Source organism: Ascaphus truei, chromosome 11 (assembly GCF_040206685.1).
Source record: "Ascaphus truei isolate aAscTru1 chromosome 11, aAscTru1.hap1, whole genome shotgun sequence".
NCBI classification, from domain to species: domain Eukaryota; kingdom Metazoa; phylum Chordata; class Amphibia; order Anura; family Ascaphidae; genus Ascaphus; species Ascaphus truei.
In genome coordinates this window covers 10,015,053-10,037,711 of record NC_134493.1, presented here as the reverse complement: position 1 = coordinate 10,037,711, position 22,659 = coordinate 10,015,053, and the positions used below count along the sequence as shown (strand labels likewise).

Below are 22,659 nucleotides of genomic sequence, written 5' to 3'. Positions count from 1 at the left end.
GCCGGAGAAAAGGTAAGGGATATACAGAGACCTTGTGCTCTCACATCAGCATTTGATTTAAATGTTTTGGGGAAGAGCGTGGGGCCTCTGTAAGCACCACGCGCCCCCCAGTTTGCGCTCCCCTGGTGTAAGGTAATAGAATCAGAGCAGGATGTAATTTCTCTCCAGAAGGACTTGGAGAGACTGGAAACGTGGGCAGGTAGATGACAGATGAGGTTTAATACAGAAAAATGTAAGGTTATGCATTTGGGAAGCAAGAATAAACAGGCGACTTTGTGACGCGTAGCTCACCACAAACGAGACGCGACCGAGGGGCTGAGGTAGGGAATTATTGCAAGACACCTCGCACAACCACGAAGGCACGTCCAGAGTGTAGAATGGTCTTGCAAGCCGGTTCTAGGGATACAGAGTTCAGAGTAATCGTTATAACAAGCCAGGTCAGGGTAGGAGAGAGCAGGATCGTGGGGGTACTTAGCTGAAGTCAGGAGTGGAGATATCAACGTAGTCGTGTAACGGATAGCCAGGGTCAGAGCAGGAAACCCAGCGGAGTCCTGGTACAAAGCAAGGGTCAGGTATCAGGCAGGCAAGCAGGCAGGGTCGTGGAGAAGTAAGTATCACACAAGGAATTATGCTCGGCAAGGAGTGAACATCCAAACAAATACTTAAAGGAGCCTCCCACCAATGGGAGGTCCACAGACAGCAGGAACGCGTCCTGATAGGCTACTGCGTAAGGCCCTATGGAATAGCCTAATAGGAAGGGGAGGAGGAGTCCCGCAAACGTGAGCACACGCCGCGCGTCACTGGCGCCTCAGCTGGTGAGCCGGTTCCCCTGGCATCCCGAAGACGGAGGTTGAAGGCGGGGTAAGACCCAGTGACGCGCTGGGTACTGTCCCTGCGTCGCGCATCACTGGGATCAGGAGAAGCAGAGGCGGAGCAGCCAGGGGGTCGCGCGTCATGGGCCGGAGGAAAGGAAGTTGGGCGCGCGCTACGTGCACGTGCACTGGTGCCGCGACGTGCCTCCTGCGCGAGTACGGGCCCCGGGGGTAAGTTGCCTTTGGAGGCAAGCTGGAGAATCCTCACAGACTTACACATTAAATGGGGATAAATTGGGGGAATCCTTGATGGAGAAGGATTTAGGAGTGAGTGCTTGTAGACAGCAAGCTTAGCAATAGTGCCCAATGTCATGCAGTAGCTGCAAATGCAAAAAGTATCTTATCTTGCATTAAACGGGCAATGGATGGAAGTAAACATAATTATGCCCCTTTATAAAGCATTAGTAAGACCACACCTTGAATATGGAGTACAATTTTGGGCATCACTCCATAAAAAATACATTATGGAACTAGAAAAAGTCCAGAGAAGACCCACCAAAAAAATAAAGGGGGTGGACAATCTAACTTATGAGGAGAGACTAGCTAAATTAAATTTATTTACATTAGAAAAGAGGCGTCTAAGAGGGGATATAATAACTATATACAAATATATTCGGGGACAGTACAAGGAGCTTTCAAAAGAACTATTCATCCCACGGGCAGTACAAAGGACTCGGGGGCATCCCTTAAGGTTGGAGGAAAGGAGATTTCACCATCAACAAAGGAAAAGTAAGTTTACAGTAACGGCAGTTAAAATGTGGAATTCATTACCCATGGAGACTGTGATGGCAGATACAATAGATATCTTAAAAAAAAAAAGGTTGGACATCTGTTTAGAAAGGAAAGGCATACAGGGATATACAAAATAAGTAAACATGGGAAGAATGTTAATCCAGGAAGTAATCTGATTGCCAATTCTTTTCCTTATGCGATATCTTTAGATGATGTGTCACTGGGGTTTTTATTTGTCTTCCTCTTGTTAATATACTGTAAATACAAATATAGGACAGATAGAAGTATCTGTCGTCTAAATTTAGCATATGTTGAACTTGATGTACGTACGTCTTTTTTCAACCTCATCTGCCAAGTAACTGTAATTGTGTTAACAAACCTCTTTCAAATAGTTATTGTGTTTATCTTGGTATTAAGGCTGCTGTATATTTTTGACTCATTTAATACAGTTTATTCTTTGGCAAGCTGTTGCATGAAACCCATATTTTATTCTAATGTGATAATAATTGAATATGTTGTCAGCAAGTATGTATGTATGTATGTCTATATTTATATAACACCGTTAGTATACATAGCGCTTCACAGTACTAATACACGTCGGGTCGCCAGGTGGCTTGTCCAAAAATTCTGGACACAATACTGGACCCCCACGTCCCCAGAATACATATAAAAAATACTCCCCACGCCCCCTGAATACATATAAAAAAATACTCCCCACGCCCCCTGAATACATATAAAAAAATACCCCCACGCCCCCCGAATACAAATAAAAAATACCCCCACGCCCCCCGAATACATATAAAAAATACTCCCCAAGCCCCCTGAATACATATAAAAAAATACCCCCACGCCCCCTGAATAGATATAAAAAAATACCCCCACGCCCCCCGAATACAAATAAAAAATACCCCCACGCCCCCCGAATACATATAAAAAATACCCCCACGCCCCCTGAATACATATAAAAAAATACCCCCACGCCCCCCGAATACAAATAAAAAATACCCCCACGCCCCCCGAATACATATAAAAAATACCCCCACCTCCCCAATACATATAAAAAATACCCCCACCTCCCTAATACATATAAAATATACCCCCACCTCCCCAATACATATAAAATATACCCCCATCACCCCCTCATCATCATCTCAGCTCATCCTGGCCCCCCATCATCATCATCTCATTTCCCCATCATCATCATCATACTCCCCCCTCATCATCATCTCGTTTTCCACTCCAATCATCATCCTCTTATTCCCCCCCATCATCTCATCCTGGCCCCCCATCATCATCTTAATCTCATCTCCCCAGGCTATCCCCCATGCCTCATCGTCACCTTATCCCCCCCCCCCGTACCATCATTATCATCTCATCTCCCCAGGCTGGCCCCCATGCCCCACCATCATCATCATCTTATTCCGCCCCCCCATCATTATCTCCCCAGGCTGGCCCCCATGCCCTGTCATCATCTTATCCCCCCCCCCTACCATCATTATAATCTCCCCAGGCTGGCCCCCAGGCCCCATCATCATCTTATCCCCCACCCCATGATCATCTCACCCCCCCTCCCCCCCATAAAAACGTTGTCCTTACCTTATTTCCAAGCTTCCAGGCAGAATGCAGACGTCTCTGAAGCTGTCTCCGCCGGGGTGTGGGCTCCGCCCCCGCTGTCCTCTCCTTCACATGACACGCCGGCACCCGGCCACCGTCCAGCCTCAGCAGGCCAGCTCTTCCAGCCGCGCTTGCCGCCGCCCACGCGCTTGCCAACGCATCCGCCGCAACATTGGTAATACCGGACACATATGTGTCCGATATTACCTCCGATTTTCTACCGGACAAGCATCAGAATTACGGCCTATCCGGATGAAAAACGGAAAACCGGACACCTGGCAACCCTAAATACACGTGACAATCCTAGAAATTACAAATAATACAGATAACAGATCATGGGAATAAGTACCTCAGACATAAAAGTAACATTTCGGAAGAGGAGTCCCTGCTCCGTAGAGTTTATAATCTAATTGGTAGGTAGGAAGGATGTACAGACAGTGGGAGGTCATTCTGGTAAGTGCGTCTGCAGGGTGCCGAGCTTTATGTATCGTGTGTAGTATTAGCCATGGTGCGACTCATGCTTCTTTACGCAAGTGAGTTTTAAGGTGGGTCTTAAAGTGTAATAATAGTATGTATGTTTCCAAATATTTTTATCTTTAGTGCGTTTGTAATAATAAAGCTAGCAATGTCATTTTTTTTAATGATATTTAACATGTATGTAACATTTCTTAAACCATTATTTTGTTAGGAAATATTTGTGGAGAACATATCAATTATCATTCTCCGGAGAGAAACTAGACGAAGATGATAAAGGCCTTCGTGAGTAAGTAGCATTTGCTCATTTCCGTTTTAGTGGTAATTCCTTCAGTGCACACGTACAAGAGTATTACTGACCTTAATAATGGGGGTGGGGGGTTTACAAACACACGTTGGTTACAACTGGGTAACCCTTATTGATAGTTAATGCTTAATCAGAGAAAACAGGACACGCTCCTGTAGGGGGAAAATAAAGAGTCTTAAAATACTCAAATACTGGAGACTTATGGTGATGTCTCAGGGGAAGGTCGACTAGAAGAGGCGCTCCTGAGACCCTCTTACAGCATTGCATTAAAGAAAGCTTTTTTCCGATTATATCCACCCTACTTTCTGGACAAAGCTGTCGCCCACGAAGCCTAGAAATGACCAGCAAAATAATAAGGCAAGCAAACCAAGATGTTTCCTGGTACTTCGGGGTAACAGCGCTCCGTGGGTCCGGGCTCGGATACCCAAGATGGCGACGGAGCACGTGTGCCGCCCGATAAAGACCGGGAACAAGCACCCCCAATCCCTGAAGGAGAGGAGCTCACAAAACAATATATGGAGGCCCTTTTTGTCAGAATGAGACAGGGATTTCAGAATGATTTGAAGAGCGCTATCAGTGAAATTAGAGCAGATATCTCCTCACTGACCCAAAGAACAGAGGGACTAGAATCTAAAATAGAGGAGGCCGTTCAGCAGCAATCTACTGCAGAGGATGAAATCACACGCCTAGGCCTTGAGTCTTCTTGCCCCCCCTCCCCTATCCCCCGTTTATCGCAGCAAGCTGTTCAAAATACGAGTTTCATGATTTGTATAACTCGGTTCCTACATCCCAAGTTACAATGATATGTGTTGTTATAAGGTGTTAAGATTCCCAAACCTATGTTTAATGTCTGGAACCAAATTCCTCTTTTACCTATGAATACGTTTACATGTTTCCCGGGAAATAAGAGACTTATATTTGTCTCAGACAATGGCTTTCCCTTAGGTAAGCCCTCCCTTCCCCCTTCCCTTCATCCTCCACCCTCCCCCCGTCCCCTTTCCTCCACCTCCCCCCCGACTAAGGTATGCAATCCCATGAGGATCAAACTTGTTTTAAACCATATAAATGTTGCAATGTTTGAACCCATTTTTACACCGGTCTATACCTCATCCTACTCCCCCTCTTTCCCCCTCCCCCACAATTGCTCGGATGTTGATGTAGAATCTGTAACATTTCGGAAACTGTATATATGGTTTAATGAGGGCTCTCTACACCCTCTCTGGTTCTTCCCCAAACCCTGTGACCGGTGATGTTTCCCAAGGGCAATAGGCCCGACCACCGTGTCACCTTTGTGACGGAGGTTTACACTTTGGGGCACCCGTTGTGCCACCCCTCTCTCCTTCCTCCCCCTCATCTGCCCCCTCCCCCCCCCCCCCCAGCTTTCTTCTCCTGTCCACCCATCCGCCAATTTATTTCCTTAAGTTAAACACCACCAATATTTTTCGAACTCAAACAGAAACAGAAGTACACGAAGGCTCCCACTGTGGGAAAGTGGAAGGCCCAATATCTCTCTTGAATCCTTGGACCCATGGCGTGTCTGTCCTCGATAAAACTCGTCTCTCTCAATGTTATGGGTCTGCATTCCCATAGAAAACAGAGACATGCCATACAAGAACTTAAAAGAACGAAGGGGGATATAATATTTATACAAGAGACCTGGTTTGCTGCCTGCGACCCACCCCAACATATTCAGGAGCACTTTCCCGCTGGCATACTTCGCCTCATTCTCTAGCAAAAAGAGAGGAGTGGCATTCTTATTAAACACAGTGTCCCTTTCATGACCCAAAAAGTGATCTCAGATCCTGAGGGTCGATTTCTAATTCTTTATGGCTCCCTTGCAGGCACAGAGGTCTCATTACTAAACCTACGCACCAAATAAGAATCAGGGTGATTTTATGGCTTTGAATCAATTGAATTTCCAACAAAATCCAGAAGGAACAGGATCAACCCAGAAGGAAAAAAACATTAATAGTATACACTGTGTATAGAATTGTGAGAGTATGGACTGGAATTTGGCTCATATGTATGCTCACTTACAAGAGATAGGGGGTTGTATGCTCACTTACAAGAGATAGGGGGTTGTATGCTCACTTACAAGAGATAGGGGGTTGTATGCTCACTTACAAGAGATAGGGGGTTGTATGCTCACTTACAAGAGATAGGGGGTTTTATGCTTACTTACAAGAGATAGGGGGTTGGAATCAATTGAACCTAAATTCCTATCTTCACTAATAATTGCCGGAGATATGAATATGGTCCTCTCACCTGAGCTGGACAAATCTACTATCCCAGGCCACCCACAATCCACTCCCTCCCAAAAAAACGCAATTTTTTTTTTAGAGATCTCATAAAAGAATTCTCTCTGTCAGTCGTCTGGATGTAAACATTTTAGGAGCAAATGAGGTGCTCATTACAAACAGAGTTTCTCAACCCTAACCTGGGTCATAGCAAAATACAATTTCACCACCTAGATTTCATTGTTGATTGTCCGCTTTTGATGTATCAACATAAAGAAAGTGCAAATAGAATCTTGTTATAACACATTGCTCCATTTTCTGTTTGCGTCAAATGTTCTACATGGCACAAAATTGTTAGATAAGTTTGCCCCACTTAAAACCAGGTTAAAACTTGATGCATTGATGCAGAATCCTAACTGTCATATCGCCAGCTGATGCTCATGGCGTAAGACTGTAGCAAAGACATTGATGCAAAGAGCCACAATATGCAAACTATGCTATTTGCATTCATTAACCTCCAATTCTGCCTTCTTAGTTTTTGAATGGATTCAAGGTGGTCTTGTGAACATTAAGCCACAAGAACCCACAAATTAAAGGTATAATTATTGAAGTAACTTCAGTGAAATGTGGTTTGAATCTGAACAAAACATTACAGCAGACCCGGATAGGTATTCCGTATTCCACCAAGGGATTGAATCTACTGTATACAGGCATACCCCGGTTTAAGTACACTCGCGAGTAAGTACATCTCGCTCAATAGGCAAACGGCAGCTCACGCATGCGCCAGTCAGCACGCCCTGAACAGCAATACCGGCTCCCTACCTGTACCGAAGCTGTGCGCAAGCGGGGAGACTATAGAGCCTGTTACAAATGCCTTATTTACATCCGTTATACACGTATATAACGATTGCAGTACAGTACATGCATCGATAAGTGGGGAAAAGGTAGTGCTTCACTTTAAGTACATTTTCGCTTTACATACATGCTCCGGTCCCATTGCGTACGTTAATGCGGGGTATGCCTGTACTGTATTATCTAACATCCAAAGTGTGGAAAATGTTATAAATGCAATTTAGTTTTTTTTCTTTTCCCCTTTTTCTGTCTTTTTCTGTCTTTTATCATTTGATAGTGTATAGCATGTTGTTTTTGTATTGTATTAAAGAGCTGTTATTTATGTCTACACTAATATAAAGGTATCATACAAACGTTTTTAAATTATGAGTACAAGCTTTAAAAAAAAAAATGAAAACAATTCTTTGCGTAGAAATAGATGGCATTGTGGAGACGTGCATCTAATCCTTCGCATGTACTATTGATGTTCCCATAACGTTGAGGACTGGCCTTCCAGGGGATCTTATGACTTTCAGGGATGTTGTTATTGCTCGATTTCTAGAGAGAAATTGTGTGCACTGATCCATCTGAGCTCTATTCACACTACCAAGGCCAGTCACGATTGCTTCCATTGCCGATCTTTGTGCACGGAAAGGGTTAATTTTGAAATATTCAATAACCTGTATATAATTTTTCCTTCTAAGTACAGCTCGATCCCCTTATAACGCTGTGCTTGGGGTCCAAAGAATCACATCGCGTTATAAGCGGATCGCGTTAGAAATAATGTACAATTCTATGCATTGTACAATAAAGTATTTAAGATACCAATAATCGTATTGTAAAGTATTCATACATACGAAAATTGGGAGCCACGCTTGCATCGCGTTATAAGCGGATTCGCTTTGTAACGGATTGCGTTATAACGGGGTCGAGCAGTACTTGGTGACCCCACACAATTGGATAGGAGACGAGTGGTTGTCTCATTTACATCCAATCACAGTATATATATTATAATAATTTATATAATATTAAGATACCGGGTACTGCAAAGGATCTGTACATGTATTTAAATATGGTATTTCTAGAATTATTCACCACTCTGTATTTTTCACCAACCCAAAATTTAAATGAAAGCGTTGGTTGATATAAATGTCCAACAAGGGAAATGCGGTGATCTTTCTCAATGTGGAATGCATTGTGATACCGAATGTCTTTTTTTTTCTTTTCTTCCAGATATGGTATTAAAAATAGAGACGAGGTGGTCTTCATCAAGAGGCTAAAAAAAAAGTAGCATCTTTGGTAAGTGTTAGGACAAAGTATAAAGACTTTCCATTCTGTCTTGGTATCTACGTTTATTTGTGCACCTCCATATATACAGTATACAGTACTCTTGTAAATAATGCCTTGGTTCAATTGATTTAAAACGTTTCCCTAGGGCTAAAAACTGCCATAATATCATTCTGAAAACCTTTTATACTTCATCTAGCCTTTATAACTCTTATTTTGTCCTAACAAAGGCAATTTTGTTATAAATTGTGACATTTATTGTTGAGTGAGTATTTCTTTTTACCTTAGTGTCCCATGTGCTAAAACATGAGACAAACATTTAGGGGGTTATTCATTAAACTGTGATAGTGCGAAACACACTGACTTTAAAGGACGTTTCTGTGCTATAGTTCCTTGATTTGTACTATTGCATCTTAACACCCTCAGTCAGGTGTTGGCAATTATTTTGGCTGGATTGTCACGTGACCGGCTTTGATAAGCTTCGGAGGCCACATCAGTTGTAGCCCTTGAAGCTTATTAAAGCTCCCCTCCTCACCACCTGCACCTCCCCTACCCTTTCTGTCTAAATCCCCTCACTCTCAGCCTCCCTTTCCTTTACCCACCCCCCTTCTCTTGCTCAGTCTCGTTCTCTCGCTCTTTCGTTTTCCCTCTCACTCATGCTCCTAACTGTCTCTCTCACTCTATCTCTCCACCCTCACTCTCAGCCTCCCTTTCCTTTATCCCCCCTTCTCTCGCTCAGTCTCCTTCTTTCTCGCTCTGTCATTCTCCCTCTCACGCACTCTCCTATCCCTCTCTCACTCTCTCCTCACTCTCTCTCCCTTACTAACTCTCCTCTCTAACCTTTATCCTTTTCTCCCTCACTCTCCCTCTTCCCTCTCATTCTCCTCCCTCCCCTTCTCCCTTTTCTCATTCTCATTCAGCCCCTTACCAGTGCTGCGGGGGTAGATTACGGAAGTTAGGCCTAACTTCCATATTAGTAGCGCCTTGATGGGCTCCAGCCGCGCTGCTGCCTGCATTACCGGGAGGGGCCAGGGAGTGCATGTGAGAATCGGCCTTTGGCCTCACCTCCATGACACAGATCATGGTGTAGCTTTGTTCTCAGATTAGATATATTTGCATTCCTATGGCTAATATATGGCTAATATATTCACTATCTAGGTTTTAGGGACGCTAATATTCAATGCTAGAAGCGGATTACATATACTGATATGATATAATAGGTGTGTGTGTGTGTGTGTGTGTGTGTGTGTGTGTGTGTGTGTGTGTATATATATATATGTATATATATATATAGAGTTCTTCAGTATTAGGTGATACCTTTTTTATTGGATTAACAATTTATGTCATAGGACAAGCTTTCGAGAGTTCTCCTCTCCTTCAAGTCAAGCAATACTGAAGAACTCATTTATTCTGCACTAACACGGCTGTTTTCTGCTTTATGTATATACTATCTGATATACCCGGCGTTGCCTGGAGGCAGGGAGGGGGGGCGTGAAAGGCAGGGGGGGGCGTGAAAGGCGCAGGGGAGGGGGGGCGTGAAAGGCAGGGGGGGGTTGTGAAAGGCAGGGGGGGCGGCGTGAAAGGCAGTCAAGGCAGGGGGGGCGTGAAAGGCAGGGGGGGGCGTGAAAGGCAGGGGGGGCGTCAAAGGCGGGGGGGCGTCAAAGGCAGGGGGGGGCGTCAAAGGCAGGAGGGGGGCGTCAAAGGCATGGATTCCTCCCCCTGCATTTCCTCACCTGCCAGCATGCCGCGCTCCTCGGCCTGCCACTGGTTGTCTCCCGCCTCGTGGCCTCCGCCGACTCCCAGTGGCACAAAGGAGGTATTAACTCCCTTCCGCCCTCCTCCTGCTCCTCAGGAATGTTGAGTCGTAGAGAGCGTGCTCTGGGATGTGGGGAGAAGTGGAAGAGTGGGAGAGCGACACACACGTGACACCTACCTCTACTTCTGGGTGCCGCCAGGGAGGAAGGGGGTCCTTCCGGGCGCCGCCATCTTAGGCGCTGCGAGGGAGGAAGGGGGTCCTTCCGGGCGCCGCCATCTTAGGCGCCGCGAGGCAGCTGCAGCCTGCCTGGCCACTGCCGGGGAGGGAGATGAGCGGAGAGCCGGGTGGGAGAGGTGAGTGGAGCGCCGGGAGGGAGAGGTGAGTGGAGCGCCGGGAGGGAGGGAGAGATGAGCTGAGCACCGGGAGGGAGGGAGAGATGAGTGGAGCGCCGGGAGGGAGAGATGAGTGGAGCGCCGGGATGGAGAGATGAGCGGAGCGCCGGGAGGGAGAGATGAGCGGAGCGCCGGGAGGGAGAGATGAGATGAGCGCCGGGAGGGAGAGATGAGCGGAGCGCCGGGAGGGAGAGATGAGCGGAGCACCGGGAGGGAGAGATGAGCGGAGCGCCGGGAGGGAGAGATGAGCGCCGGGAGGTAGAGATGAGCAGAGCACCGGGAGGTAGAGATGAGCGGAGCGCCGGGAGGGAGAGATGAGAGGAGCGGCGGGAGGGAGAGATGAGTGGAGCGCCGGGAGGGAGAGATGAGCGGAGCGCCGGGAGGGAGAGAGAGATGAGCGGAGCGCCGGGAGGGAGGGAGAGAGAGATGAGCGGAGCGCTGGGAGGGAGAGGTGAGCGCCGGAAGGGAGAGATGAGCGGAGCGCCGGGAGGGAGAGATGAGCGCCGAGAGAGAGAGAGGTGTGTGTGTGTGTGTGTGTGTGTGTGGCCGAGGGGGAAGAGAGTGGCAGTTGGGTGACGTCAGACCCACCAATCTGATTGGCAAGAGGCTGAGGACCAATCAGATTCACCGCAGATAGCACTAACCATTCGATTTTATATATTAAGATATATACAGTGGTAAAATGTACTCGCGAACCAAAAAAAAAAAATCTACTCGCCACCTAGTACCACACGTGTGCTGCTTGGGCAAATAGGAGCTCGTCACGATGTTAAATCCACTAGCCCGGGGCGTGCAAATGTATAGGTTTGTCGAACACTATATATATACACACACAAACACACACACACACACACACACACACACACACACACACACACACACGCATTTCTGCATTGATTAATGGCCTATCAGATTAACAGCGGGGGTCCCTGGCAGTCCCATTCAAACTTAATTGGACTGCCAGGGATCCCTGCTGTGTTAATCCTATGGGTCGTTAGTCAATGCAGAAATGCCTTAAACGTGCCTCAAACTAGCCCAGAACATACCCAGCACATACCCAGAATGTAACCCGGCTTGTTTACAGCAAATGTTAGAATAAACGTTGCCTCTACTGTATATACAGTGTTCGACAAACCTATACATTTGCTCGCCCCGGGCGAGTGGATTTAACCTCCGGGCGAGTAAATATTGGCCCAAGCAGCACACGTTTGGTACTAGGTGGCGAGTAGATTTTTTGGTGATTTGTCAACCACTGTATATATATATATATTTATATTTTCTTGGGGGATTATCTTCTCCGCTTTGTCTTTGTGTACAACCATATATATATTATAACCTTGTTGTCTCCTTTGACGTGTGGTTTATTTTAGATTTTTTCTTATCAACTCATCAGACATACCGATGTTTGGGTAATGGTGACAAGGGAGCGGGACACCATGCACATGTAAAAGAGAGATCACAAAAATAGTACAGTACTGTATAGCACAAAAATGATAATCCTATGAAATTCTGCAAAGGTTATACTCACAAGCAGACAGTGAGTAAAGGCATTTCATACATAAAGTGTACACGAACAGTAGTCCCACGTAGAGGGGCGTCTGGGGACCAGGATGGGATGGATAGGGTGCACTACAGCAGAGGACAAGAACACACCATAGTGCGAACTGTGCAACAATTTAATGAATTAAAAAACACTTCACAAGTGCTCACTTACAAAGTATAAGAAGTTATCAGGCAATAAGGAATCAGAGGTACAGGCATATGATGATCTCACCGCCCCTTCCTCTCCAGGAATCGCGATTAGGTTTGGAATGGAGACGCTCTGCCACAGGTGCTCCTAATTGCGGCCGCAAGAAGCAACGAACAGCTCAGCGTCTCTCCTCCATGTGTCTTGGTATCTGCCTCGATTCGACGCGTTTCGCTAGAGAACTAGCTTCGTCAGGAATATGCCTGTACCTCTGATTCCTTATATACCTTGTTCCTCCGGATAAAGCAGCACATCCATCACTAATTATGGATTCAAGCACTGCAGCACTGGTTGATTGAGGGGTTAATATTCCTCAATGTTCTCTTCGATTATGATTAGCATGAATGTAAATAAATATTTATTTTATTTTATCAGGAACCGAAAAATACAAATATAAAAATAATCATGAATAATACAAAATGCAGTCTTTATTAAGTTCTTCTGTCAAATGGAAATTGAGGGCCGTGGATAAACATGAATAATGCACATTGATAATAATATTATTTAATAATATATAATTTATAATATATATATATATATATATATATATACACACACACAGTGTTCGACAAACCTATACATTTGCACGCCCCGGGCGAGGGGATTTCACATCGTGGCGAGCTCCTATTGGCCCAAGCAGCACACGTGTGGTACTAGGTGGTGAGTAGATTTTTTTGTTCGGCGAGTAGATTTTTTGGTGATTTGTCGACCACTGTGTGTATATATATATATATATATATATATATATATATATATATATATAGTAATATAATTTTTTCCGTCTTTATCTTCTGCCTCATTCTGTGTACAGTACAGTAGTTCATTGAGAGAGAGAGAGGAGAGGTTTTGTGTACATCATTATTGCTGTTTAGATACTGTACACTTGACTGTACAAACAGTTTAGACTGTACACGACACCCCCCCTCTCTCCCAGTCCATCCTTTTTTCCTGAAAAGACAAGAAAACAAAAAAATAGTGCAGTTAAGTGCGTACTGTATTATGGCATTGTGTGCTATGTAGTACTGTTAAACTAGTCTATACTGGAACTACTGTATACTGTGACTACTGTTAAATAGTTTGGAACCAGATGGCTGGTGCTGCTCTCTCTGGAAAGAATGAAATTGAGCAGTTACTGTACTGTACAGTAGGTGCATACTGTATTATGGCATTGTGTTCTGTATAGCTACTCCATATTGGACTACAGTATGCAGTTACCGTAGTACTGTCAAACTAGTCTATACTGGAACTACTGTATACTCTGACTACAAGGAAAGAAAAAATCTGTGCCATACTTAACTGTATCATACTGTACTTACAATACTACAGTACAGTACTTCAGTATACCATACTACCTTCCTGATGCTTGCCCATTACGCGCGATCACAATGGGCAACACAGTCGCAATATGGTCAATATATTTATTGCAGCGTTCCACAGTGAGTACATCGTTCCAAAAACTCAGTATGCCTTTCGCTTTATTCATGATTCCTATAACAAGAAAAGAAAAGTGCTCAAAAAACTGCACACTAGTACAGTACAGTGCATAAGGCTACATTATATTTTATATATTTTACCTTCAAAGATGACAATGCATCCTGGTCCACGCCTAGAGATGGCACCCCACACATGCATCTTCACGGGGTGTTTTGGCCGCGGCTTCATAGATATGCGACCTTTTTTGTGGAATGCAAAGGTGGCAAATCTCTCCAGCGAAACAATAGACTCGTCAGTGAAGATGCAATCCTGGAAAGTTTCTCTACTGTCGATCCATGCCTGGGCATGGACCACTCTCTTGATTTTGTTAACGTCCCTTATCATGCGGTACGCTCTGTAATGACAAGGAATAAATAATTTTAGCGGTACCGTACAGTTTTTTTAAACAACACATTTACCTCCTGTACTGTCCAGTACTAACCTTACACGTCCATATTTCCATCCAACTCAACATCTCATCTTATTTATGCTGGTCTCGGATACAGTGAGATTGTGATTTTCCTGCAGAGTGTATTTGGAGGAGGCTCCTGAAGAAACCGAATGCAGTGAAACGCGTAGAGTGACGCTGACCAGTGAAGATTCCCACACGATCGGAGCCCCCTAGAGCAGATGACGTCACTTCCGGTTTCCAGTTTGGGTGAGACGCACCAGTGACACGCACGCCGAGGCGGAGGGGGGGCAGAGTGATCATCTGTTACACTGCTGAGATCCGATCTGTGTGATCTAAATTCTTTTATTCTTTTAATACCATGTGAGTGCATTTTGTTACACTTACCTTTTTATAAAATTCTCCATACAGTCTGCACTATGTCCGTTCTTATGTTATTCACTTAAGGTCTCCAGCATTTACCTTTCCATTGAGATCTACCTATTTGATGGGCTGCCATTCAAAGATACCTTTATGGGAATAACACTCACTCTACACTTGTGAGTATTTAGCACACTGCGCCTTGAATATTTATTCACACGTTTATCACAGTTATTGCACCATCAGAATATTTCTTCTGTTTTACATGGCTTGCGCTTCCCGAGGATCTTCAACTCTTCAGATACTGAATTGTGCCATCTGCTTCCATGGATCAACCCCGATTCTACGGATGCAGGAAGCCACTCGCCTCTGCCATGCCTATCACACAGAAAAACCGAAAGGCGGCAGCCGTTTCACGTCAAGGCCAAAGCGACAGGCTAAAGCCAATAAATTAAACCTTCTGCTGACTCCAAAGGCTAATGGTTTTAATAGACGTCAGCCTTATTATGTCAGGAAGAAATACGGTGATGTACAATAAACGCAAAACAAATGGCAACCAACCCATCGAACCCGCAGACCACTTTTTAAAATACGCTTCAACAACTCTGCCGCCGCTCTCCCGGATATCTTCAGCCCGTCTTCTCCACTACTCGTCCTCGACGCTGCCGCCGCCCTCCTGGAAACCCACAGGCCATCTTCGCCATTGCTCTTCGACGACGCTGGTGCCTCTGAAATCCACGTGTCACTTTCTCCTTTGCGCTTAGACGACTCTGCCGCTTCACGGGCGGAAATCCAGAGGTCACTTTCTCCATCCCTCTTCGACGACGCTGCCGCTTCTCTCCCGGATATCCACAGGTCACCTCCTCCACCCTTCTTCGATGACGCTGCCGCTTCTCTCCATGGAACCCCCATCTCATCCTCCTTAGCACCCATCCACCCAGATGTCCACAGCATGCCATGCACAAGAAGCAGCTTGTTAGACCAGATGCCGAATAGGATAAGTGTGGATATCCCCGGGAACTCTATTGTGCTGGCAAAGATAGATCTGCTTCTAGAGACCATGCTAAATATGGATCAACGGATGCTAAATATGGATCAACGGATGCAGAAGATGGATCAACGGAGGGAGAAGATGGATCGACGGATGGAGAAGATGGAGACTTACATAGCGGGGTTACATAATTTGCTCGGTGTTCATGTCCCTGTATCCCCGACGCCGGAGCAGGAGGGTAGCATGGATGTGATGAATGGGAGCATCGACCACCTTCCATCACCAAGCGCACCCCCTCCACCAGAAGAATTTGTGTACATGTATGCCGTTGACGAGGATAACATGTCAACCCCGTCAAGATCACGCCAGGACACAACACGGCGACCAAGACAGGAGGAAAGCTTCCTCCCAGGCAACCTACCCTCGCCCGCCACCACAAGCACACCCGCTCACAGAAGAACATCTACATTCGCTTGCATCGATACGGTGTCCGACATCATCCTGCGCGATATGCCACCGGCACTCAGGGAGAAGTATAGGGTGATGAGTGCTGGTGTATCCCACAAGTATGCCTTGTTAATTTTTAAGCACCACGTGTCCTACTTGTTGTACTGCGAGTGGGCCTTCAAAGTGAACTACTAAGGAAATCGCGAAAAAAAGGCGCTTCCTGACAATCTAAGAAAGACCATTCTGGAGGAATTGCGGCGCTGTTTTTCAATTACAGATCCTGTAATGAAAGGCGTTCGTGACTGCATTAATGGCATTTTGCGCCAAGCAAGGCATCGGCCATGGAAGGACAATCTGGTGGGGTACGCATTTGTGTGAGTGTTCAACTGCTGTAAATGTTTTGTTCCAGTCCCCGAGGGCCGCAAACAGGCCCGGTTTTCAAGGTTGTCCTGAAAACCGGGCCTGTTTGCGGCCCTCGAGGACTGTAGTGGTGCAGGCCTGACTGACTATTCTGCACACCATCCCACTGTAAATGTTTTGACTTGCCGTTCTTTAATAAAGGAGATGTTGCGTTTTATATATTTTATGAATAAAGAATTTTTTTTAATAACCGGTGAGACCATACTGTTGTGCTGAACTGTACAGTACATGTTTTGACCTGCTGTACTTAAATAAAGGAGATGTTGTGTGTTTTAACTTGTATTAATAAATAAATGTTTTTATTTACTGTGCATAAGACCTGTACAATTCCAGTCCCCGAGGGCCACAAACAGGCCCGGTTTTCAAAGGTTATCCTGAAAACCGGGCCTGTTTGCAGCCCTCGAGGATGGAGTTGTGCAGGCCTGACTGACCTGCACACCATCCCACTGTAAATGTTTTGACTTGCTGTACTTTAATACAACATGTGACTGTAAACCATACTGACTGACTGTAAATATTTTTACTTTCTGTACATAAATGTTTTCACTAGCAGTAAACCATACACCTGTTGATGTTTTGAATTGCTGTGCACTTAAAATGTTTTTACATTGTACAGTATTTGTAAATAAATGTTTTTGTACTTACTCCACCAATAAAAGAACATGTTGATTTGTTTTAAATTGTTCCATTGGCTCCTTTGATACAGTGTTTCTAGAATGTACACTACTGTCCAGGCACACTGTACTGTATACTGTAGGCATGCTCAGTACTGCACATCACAAGAGTATTAAAAAAAATAGAAGACACATACTGTACTGTACAGTATGTACTGGTACTGTATAGAAGACACATACTGTATGTACTGTAATACATGTAGAATAAATGCATACTTTTTATTTTTCCGGGTTTATTATACAGTAAATATAAAAAAGTATTGTATACTTTACAGTCGGAAAACATCAGCATACTGTTTCAGGTATTCTATCCTAATCAATAACAACGGCCACTAAACTGTAGACACTGGTACGTGGTTTTTTAAATCCGATTCAGCAATGTGCAGGCATTGTTACACAAAGCGATATTATCCATCGAAATCCCACCATTTGCCGTTTTCTTTTCTGAGGAAAAACAAGAAGAAAAGTTTTACTGTAATGGTCAGTCCCCTAAAGAAGTTCCCAGCCAGTCCCACCAATAATTTTCTCGGGGGGCGTCTCCTGTTCACATGCGCATGCGCCTACCGTCGATGTGATGACATGCATATGCGTTTCAAGAAGGTTCAATGCGCATGCGCCTAGCGTTCCACCAATTGTTCAGCATCTGCAGTACTGTAGAAGCCGCTCAGCCAATGATATTGCTTACAGGAGAATCGCTTGACTTTTGAATCGCACCGATATTGATATTTTCAACAGAAATAAATACGGCAACATTACTCACCATAGAATTTCCCAATCAGCTGGCGCCGAGCCACTGCCAGTCCAGTATTCTTGATCATACATGTAGTTGACAGGTGACAGCGGGACTACTACACCTATAGTCAGCTGATGAGGCTGGAAATCGCTTAGGTACATGCAAGCTTGCTCGAAACTGTACGTGAAATCCGGCTCAGGCTGCAGGTATCCGGGCGGGGACAGACAGCAAGGGTTGTCACTGACGGTGGGACAGTTATTGGAAGCTGGTGCTGGCGCATTGCTTGCCAGCGACTGTCGTTTCTTAGTTGGTTTTAACACGACCTTTCGCCTTTTGCCGTCTGCATGATCATAGATACAGGAAAAAGTCGGTGATACACACCAATACCCGCCAATAAATTCGGGATCATTACGATAAAAACATGGATCGCTACATAACTTTTTCCTTATTGCACGCTTCCACACATGAGGAGCTGGCGAAAATTTGTAAAAGTCATAGTTTTCGATAAAATACTGATAAGATGGCAACAGTTGTTAAAATGTATCATCTGTTGCATTAATCGCGGCCCATATTAAATACGCGTACGTTCTGTCGGGTTTTTGGAACACTGGCTGCACTTGAACACTCATGGCGGCGGTTCTCTGGAGAATAACAGAAACATGTGTTTGTCTTTCTTTAATATGAAAAGCCTAAATTGATATTGTAACCTCTTCCTTCAGTCCCAAGGCCAATTTACAATAGCACACTGTGGTATCTTTTTTAAATGAAACACCTGCAAGTCGACACATTACTGAAGCGCATGCGCATTACAATTCATGAATATCTGCCATCTGGCGGACACGTGAAGAATTGCAACCTATTAAATCTGAACCATTCTCAATAAACGCATCAACCGCGCATGAACCGCGGCTGAGAGCGCAACATGAATGCGGCATGCAGCCGGTGAAGTGCGTAGCATTCGAAAAAAAATCCCGGAAAAATGCGGTGATGTTTTAGAATAAAAGGGGCCATGGCTGTAGTGACCCCTAGTGGTCATCTGTTCGAGTGTTTATTTTTGTTTCTGTCGGATACTTGTTTTCAAATGTGTCCCATTATTTTATCATTGGTCTAGGGACTTCCATGTACATACAATCTGATTACCATATACATGGTTCAGTGTATATTGCCTACAGCGGTATACTATCCAGTACACCTATACTCGTCAGCGAATGCATATTACACCGGGCTGTTCTTCCAGTGCCCACTCTCGCTTTTGAAGTGTTGCTAGGGCCTTGGGGTCTATATAATGGCCTGTACCCTAGTGCAGGGGTGCGTAAACTTTTCCCTGTGCGCACCCCTGCCTGCTCTCCTCTGCGGCTCGCGCCCCCAGTGACGTCACGTTGCCATGGTACATAACAGAACCAAAGTAACATATCATGGAATATATGTGTTTTGCTTTTGTTTGAACTGTATCCAGAATTGCAATGATCGGGGTTAAGTTAAAACAGATTTATAAGTCTGCAACATTTTGTTGCCCTTGTATTTCTCCAAATTAAGAAACGCTGGATATTACATTGAATGTTATGCTGCAATACGCGATGAGGATTATAAAAGGGGATAATAACTAGTTGCCTTAATACTCTACATTTAAAATAATGGAACAATTATGTGCTTTACCAGATATGATGTTCCTACAATTTACATATAACAGCCATGTTTTAACAGTTTGTTCTTGGGACTACTCCGCCAGGTCATATTTTATGAGCTAATCAGACATTCACATCATTTATAAGTGCAATCGTGTTTGGTAATTTATTAAATATGGCAAATATCTAGTCTGGCTGGGGTAAGTAATACTGCTCTAATAGGTAGTCATTGATTGTGCGTATTTGCTTGTGGTGGAAACTGGAACATACAGTTCATAATGGAACATAAATTTGATGTTAACGTGTCACTAAAAAGCTTATCTGACCAATGTATCAATAAATAACTCCCATTATGTGATTTTGTTTTGCAGCTACATCAATATACTGAGGTGGCATGCCCTGCATTAGTATCTCCAACATGGTGAAAAGTTCCTACTGATTCAACTCACTATTGAGGTGCCTCTTTACCTTACTGAAGAAGGATCGTCAGATTCGGCTATTTCATAGGTGTGCTGACTCCCCGAGTCCTCCAGACACAATGTATCTATTGCATTTGCGACAGTTACTGGACTTTTAGATATTTTTGGCAGGTGGACGGTGTGAACGCCAAACATAGACCAACTGATTGACCAGCAAAAGGCAAACAATTATTGCAAGCATGAAGTTTGACTATGAAACTTAAAGGAATTTGTGGAGTATTAAAGACAAAGAAACAGATTTCTGAGAGAGTACAGTTTCTAGCAGAATGACAGTGGCACTTCAGTTCTTTCCCGAAACATGTTGAGTGACTGTTTAAAGACCTGGATCAGTTTTATAACATTCTCACTGGTTTAGACAGGCAGGATGGGAGCAACAGTGGTGTACGTTATGGGAACCAGACAGTGTTGTGTTAAGGTGTGGTCTAAGTTCAGTTTTCAACGCATACCAAGTCAGGTTTTCAAGAATTCTCCAACATCATTAACATTGTATCCTTGCTCTTGTTATCATGAATGTAACTTGTCTAGTTATTCATTGCCCTAAAAATCTGGCCTATGAGTAGCTCTTAAGGACTGAACTTGGATCAGACTGATTGAAAACTTCCCTTCTAATGAAGGGTAGAAAGAATAAGTATACAGGAGACTAAAGGCCAGTAGCTCACAGCCTATAAATGTATTGTTGCGTTTAATAAATCTTATTTTGTTATAAAAAATGTCAATATTGTGTGTTTGTTCTTGAATTTTGTGTTATGAAATGTGTATATACACATGCATATACACCTACACATATAGACATACATACCTAGAAACGGTACATTTATAACTAAAGTTGAGTAAACCTTGTGTGCAGGCACTCTTTACAGCGCCTTGTGCTGCTTATGAATTCCCCTAACGACACAACACACAGTGCAACATAGTGTTAAATGGGTTCAAGTACCCTATCCATTTAATGTTCTACTAGGATACTGCAAGTTGGTGCTGTGAGGATTCGCCATCCTGGCGGCTGGCGACCGTTTCCTCACCTCAAACATGCTGCTGTGTCAGACACTCAGGAAGCGCGGTCCCGCTAAGTACGCGCGGATCTTGCGCGGTCTGGCTGCCCACGGGTTCTGACCCCGCCTCCTGCTCTGGCGCTCGGCGGTTGCGCTCATTCAGCCTCCCCTCTGAGGCACGCCCCGGTCTCTGCCCCTGCCCCGCAAACGAATAGGACAGGCGTGGGAGTGTCTTGCGCACTGGACTCCGCCCCCTGACCTGCGTGACGCGCGCAGGGCGGCGCACGCTCAGTCCCGCCTCCCTTCCTGATCAGGCTGCATCATAGGGCACACCTGTGTGCACCAGCAGCCTATAGGATTTGGTTTCCTAGTTCTGCCCTGGCTTACCATTAGAGGATCTCCCTGTATATACCTTCTTGTTCCTGACTCTCATTGCTGAGCATAGTCTAGTGTGACGCCGTGCCTTGCGGCATTCTGTTCCTGTGACCTTGCCTTGCCTGTTAACCTGTTGTTGCCTGACCCTGCTTCTCTCATTGGACTCCGCACCTCTCCTCTCCTGATCCGGCTACGAACTACCATTCTCCTGTCTCCAGTCCTGATCTTAGCTAAGTACTCCGACGATCTGCTACTCTCCTATCCTGAACCTGCGTCGTACCCCGACGATCCGCTACTCTCCTATCCTGAACCTGCTACGTACCCCGACGATCTGCAACTCTCCTATCATGAACCTGCTACGTACCCCGACGATCCGCTACTCTCCTCTCCTGAACCTGGCTACGTACCCCGACTATCCGATACTCTCCTATCCTGAACCTGCTACGTACCCCGACTATCCGCTACTCTCCTATCCTGAACCTGGCTACGTACCCCGACTATCCGATACTCTCCTATCCTGATCCTGGCTACGCACCCCGCCGATCCGCAACTCTCCTATCCTGAACCTGGCTACGTACCCCGACAATCCGCTACACTCCTATCCTGATCCTGGCTACGTACCCCGACGATCCGCAACTCTCCTATCCTGAACCTGGCTACATACCCCGACGAGTCGCTACTCTCCTATCCTGAACCTGGCTACGTACCCCGACTATCCGCTACTCTCCTATCCTGAACCTGCTACGTACCCCGACGATCCACAACTCTCCTATCCTGATCCTGCTACGTACCCCGACGATCCGCTACTCTCCTATCCTGAACCTGCTACGTACCCCGACGATCTGCAACTCTCCTATCCTGAACCTGCTATGTACCCCGACGATCCGCAACTCTCCTATCCTGAACCTGCTACGTACCCCGATGATCCGCTACTCTCCTATCCTGAACCTGGCTACGTACCCCGAATTTCCGCTACTCTCCTATCCTGAACCTGCGACGTACCCCGACGATCCGCAACTCTCCTATCCTGAACCTGCTACGCACCCCGACGATCCGCAACTCTCCTGATTTGGCAAGTACCCTCTACTACTCTCATCTATAATCCTGACCTGGCTTGCACGACCAATCTACATCCTAGGCGCGCCCGCGTGGCTGTGGGTTGGCGTTACTCAATTCCCTACCTCAGCACCGCGATCGTGCTTTGTTTGTGGTAAGCTACGCGTTACAGGTGCGTTATATTTAGTAACAAAATAAGAAAAAACAACGTACAATGCAGATGGTGAAGTAAGTTCAATAAAAATGATATATTAGGCAAGGTAATTAATCTGCCTACATCAGGTTAAAACAAATGGGCATTTCATGTACTCTGACGTGTTACCAGATGCCGGAACGCCGAAGGCAGCAAGAGCAGTCTCTCACTCTGCACCCTCAGATG

General features: G+C 45.3%; 1 protein-coding gene across 5 annotated transcripts in view; it reads left to right on the top strand.

Moving 5' to 3' along the window:
• The window catches only part of SNRNP25 (small nuclear ribonucleoprotein U11/U12 subunit 25), a 51,152-nt gene extending 30,594 nt beyond the window's left edge, over positions 1–20,558 (top strand). For all 5 annotated transcript variants that reach the window (XR_012787346.1, XR_012787345.1, XR_012787344.1 and 2 more), the window contains 3 exons: positions 3,907–3,981; positions 8,301–8,366; positions 19,753–20,558. Coding sequence is in view for 1 of the 5 variants with exons in the window: in XM_075565246.1 (XP_075421361.1) it covers positions 3,907–3,981; positions 8,301–8,358 (133 nt within the window). In the remaining 4 variants the exon portion in view is untranslated. The remainder of the gene's footprint in view (positions 1–3,906; positions 3,982–8,300; positions 8,367–19,752) is intronic.
• Positions 20,559–22,659: the final 2,101 nt, after the last annotated feature.